The sequence below is a fragment of the Salvia hispanica genome, chromosome 1, assembly GCF_023119035.1.
Source record: "Salvia hispanica cultivar TCC Black 2014 chromosome 1, UniMelb_Shisp_WGS_1.0, whole genome shotgun sequence".
Lineage (NCBI taxonomy): Eukaryota > Viridiplantae > Streptophyta > Magnoliopsida > Lamiales > Lamiaceae > Salvia > Salvia hispanica.
In genome coordinates, this window is record NC_062965.1 from 36143121 (window position 1) to 36147418 (window position 4298).

Below are 4298 nucleotides of genomic sequence, written 5' to 3' on the forward strand. Positions count from 1 at the left end.
GCGATTGCACTTGCCAAATGATATTTTGTGCTCGGAAACAGGCGTCGTTGTGTCTGCAATTATTCCGCTCGGACCAGGTGAACTAGAGGATGAGGCAGGGCAAAATCCTGGATAAGTGCATCTTAGCCGTTTGTTTCAATCTTTTTGACCAAAGTTCCATTCTGACCGGAATAGAGTCTGTATGCCTAAGGGGTTGACGAGGCCCCTTGAAACACCTATCAAAGAACCTCCAGACTTCTGATGACCTTCTCCCTGAACGAAGAGGTGTGTCAAGGTTTCGACGTTTGGGTTCTCCCAGCAGCAGAGACATTTCGACGCTAAGGAGATTTTCCTCCATTGGAGCTTTGCGTCAACCGGGACCCGGTTGGAGAGCAATCTCCAAACAAAAATTGACATGGAGACCGTGATACCTAAGTTCCATCAGTCTTTCAAACCGAGGATCTCAGGCCGTCGGGACAGAAATTTAGTTAGTGGTGTTTAGTTAATTAAATTATTTAATAGTAAAATAAGAAAAAAAGAAAGTAAGAGAGTTAATAAAGTAAGAAAAAAAAAGTAGGAAAACTGATAAAGTAAGAGAGATAGGAGGATAAAGTAGGAGAGATGAGTGAGTTAATTATTGACAAAAGAGGAAACGCCTCACTTTGATGGAAATGTACCAAAAAGGAAAACATCTCACTTAGGCTGAGAAGAAAGAAGTGTCTATTATGAGTTCTAATTATATACTTTGATATGTAATTCAAATCGCGTAATATCAAATATTTTTTGAAACCAAACATTAGATTTTAAATTAAATACTCCAATTCCAATTCCACATTTTTAATTTAATGATAAACAGTCTATGTGAATTTGGAAGAACAAACTGGGGTTGCAACTATATTTGATTATTGCCATATGGCTAAGCCCATTATCCTTAATCATCAGTCAATAGTCATCACCTCATATGAAACTTTTAACCCGAATAGAAATAGACAGAGAAAAATAAATCAGCCATAACAAGGGGTGAGTACAATACTCAAAATTCAAATATTTTGTAGGTTTTGTTGGATTTTGAATTGAGTCAGAATATAGTTTTATGTAAATTTGAATTTTCAAATTAGACATATTTTAAAAAACTAAAAAGAATTGGAATCGAAAATTTAATTGAAAATACATTGGATTTAGCTTTAATTACTATTCTCGGTTCCACAAGAAAATGCACTATTTCTTTTTTAGTCCGTCCACAAGAATGTGCACTTTTTAATTTTAGAAACTCTTTTCTTTCTAATGAGGTGAAACTCATTCTCCACTAACAATATTTTAATTACTTTTGCTCTCTACCTCTTTCTTACTTTATCAATTTTATATTAAAACTCATGCTGAATCCAAATAACATATTCTTTTCAGACAGAGAGAATAATAATTTTACCATTCAAATGTTCATTTATTATAACCAACACTAGAACTACTAAAGCCTAAATTGGATTAAAATGCATTCCTCCCATTTTTTCACTATTTATCTAATGGTCTCTAAACTATGCGTTTTGCACGACAGATGGTCCCTAAACTTAAAAAATATCGTAGGTAGTCTCTGAACTAAGGTGTAATTACATTATTTATATTTTTTCACCATTTATCACAATTTTGCACCAAAAATGCCCCCAACGCATGAAGGGAATTTATGGACTTTCATATCTAGGTAGTGGATTTGATATTTTCTTTATTTCTCTCTCTAGTACAAAATATAATATTTTGTTTATAGTTTGAGTACCTAAAATGATATTATTCACTCCATTTTTTCAATCACTTTATGTCGGATCTTCTTTCTCTCTCCTTCTCCAAAAGTTTTAGAAAGTAAAAGTTAAAATAAAAAATATTACTATGAAATTCTTAAATATATTAATTATAAAAATTAAAATTATAAATTTAATTATTAAAATAATTTGTAGCAAAATTAATTTTGATTTTGATTTGATTATTTTTGTAATATTAAAAATTAAAATTTTTTAATTAACACTAAATTTTTAATATTTAATTCTTGCATGCAACTACTTTGAGAAAAAAAATCCGCAATTATTAATTTTTGTGATTGTGTGTATTATTTCCAACCCAACCAAAAAAGAATGGTTGTGATGAGGATGAAATTGAATAAACACATACTATTATAATCGACTACCAACTCTTGAAGAAGAGTAGAGTAGTACCTGCAACTAATCCAACAAAGTATCCCAATCCAAGAGGGAATTGCATATAATACCAAATACTCCTATTCCCGCCAACATATTCTTCATCGGGCCTAGCCCTGTTTATCACAACAACCGCGCCGCAGCTCCTGTGTATCACCTCACCGCACAGTTTAGTGTTCCCTTCAAACGCGCCAATTCCAAAAGTCTCAAACTGACCTCCCTTCGGAATCTCCCCTTCCAGATCATTATCCGCCACGCTGAATGCTGACAGGAAATGCAGCTTCGTCAGCGATTTCGGAATCTCTCCCGTCAGATCATTCCCTGACATGTCCAGTTTCTCCAAATTTGTCAGATTCGACAGCTGCTCAGGAATGCTGCCTCTCAAATTGTTGTTGCTCAGTTCCAATACTTGGAGGAGCTTCAGCTGCCCAATTTCTGTTGGAATTCTGCCGCTGAGGCTATTGTTCCCGAGCTTCAGGCTGCGCGGAAGGTTGAAGAGTCGGTTGTATTGGAGACTGTCATATAGGAATGGCAACGCGAGATGGCTCAAGTCTGTGCTCCTGTTGTCGGAGATCAGCGCCGGCAGCCGCGTTATCTCATGTGGGATCTCTCCCGTGAGTGAGTTTTGAGTTAAGTTGAGGACGTACAAGCTTGGCATTGATCCTACCCAAGCTGGAATTGGGCCCGAGATTTTGTTGAATGAGAGGTTTAGAACTTTGAGCTTTTTCAGTTTGGAAATCCAAGTTGGGATTTGGCCTTTGAGTTTGCAACCTGCCAGAGTCAGAATCTGCAGATTCTTGAAGGTGTGCAGGTTGTCGCTGTCGATGTTGGGTATTCTCTCGTCGTGGAAGCATCTGGTGAGGAAGAGGACTCCCAGATTCTGGCAAAGTTTGAGTGTGTTCAGGGCTCCCACAACGTTGGACAGGTGGTTGTACGAAAGGGAGATGTGTGTGAGAGATTTGAGAGAGGCCATACAAGGAGGGACTTCGCCCCTGAGCTTGTTGAAGGCGAGCCGGATTGCTGTTATGGACTTACACAAGCATAGGGTATCCGGGATGTTACCAGAGAAGGTGTTGTTTCCGAGATCAATGGCTTGTAAGCGTTGGAGTTTGGAGAAATTGAGAGTGGAGATTTGGCCGTTGAGGAGGTTGTTGCGAAGGAGAAGAGTGGTGAGGTTGGTGCATTTTGTTAGAGAAGATGGAAAGGTGCCATTGAGGTTGTTGGAGTGGAGTTGCAGCTTCTCTAATTTGGAAAGCAGCCCTATGTTTTGAGGAATCTCACCGCTCAGTTGGTTAACATGGAGCTCTAAGATAATGAGGTTTGAAAGGTTCACAATGGCCTTGTTGATTGGCCCAGAAAGTTGGTTGTTATGTAGGGAGATTTCTCGCAGCCTTGTCAAGGTGTAAAGGTCGCGTGGCAGTGGACCCGAGAGGGAGTTGGAGCCTGCTCTGAAAACTTGAAGGTTTGAGCATTTGGTGAGGGAAGGAGATAATGGACCAATTAATTTATTCATGGAGAAATCCAAGATTTTGATGAGTGGGGAGATGTTGCAAATAGATGAAGGATTGGAGGAGGTGAAACTATTGTTGCTGATGTTGAAGATGAGTAAATTGGATGGTTGAGGGAGAAGAAATGAGGGATCAAAGGAGCCATTGAAGCGATTGCTTGAGAGGTCTAGAGTGTGGATGGTGATGGGGAAAGTGCGGATGAGTGGGCCAAAGAGGGAGTTGAAGCTCAAGGCGAGGAGGGAGAGCGTGGAGGAGGCCGGAGAGATGGTTGTGGGAGAGGTTTATGTGGGCTAGGAAAGGAAGGCTTGGTAGAGTGAGGGAAGTGGCTGAGAGATTTTTTTCCGGCAGCCAAAGATGTGTGACACGAGGGGCACCGTTGCGGGATGTGCAGGCTATGCCTTGCCAATGGCAACAATTGGTGGAGGGAGACCAGTTGAGGTTGAGGCTGAGGGGAGGAGTGTGGGAAGAGATGAATGTTAGTAAGGAATCTTGTTCTTGTTTGTTGCAACTTAGTACATCATTTATTGAGAGGAGAAACAAATTGAGAGACAGGGTCAGGAGTAGCATAGGTTTGGCCATTTGATTAACCTCCATTATTTTCCCGTCATTCACTATCATTTATATGAGA

At 39.5% G+C, this 4298-nt stretch overlaps 1 protein-coding gene across 1 annotated transcript; it reads right to left on the minus strand.

The window, feature by feature from the left end:
• Positions 1-2034: 2034 nt before the first annotated feature.
• Positions 2035-3951, minus strand: LOC125220117 (receptor-like protein 2). Its single transcript, XM_048122256.1, has one exon. It carries the CDS (start codon positions 3673-3675, stop codon positions 2149-2151), a length of 1527 nt encoding a protein of 508 aa, XP_047978213.1. The 5' UTR covers positions 3676-3951; the 3' UTR covers positions 2035-2148.
• Positions 3952-4298: the final 347 nt, after the last annotated feature.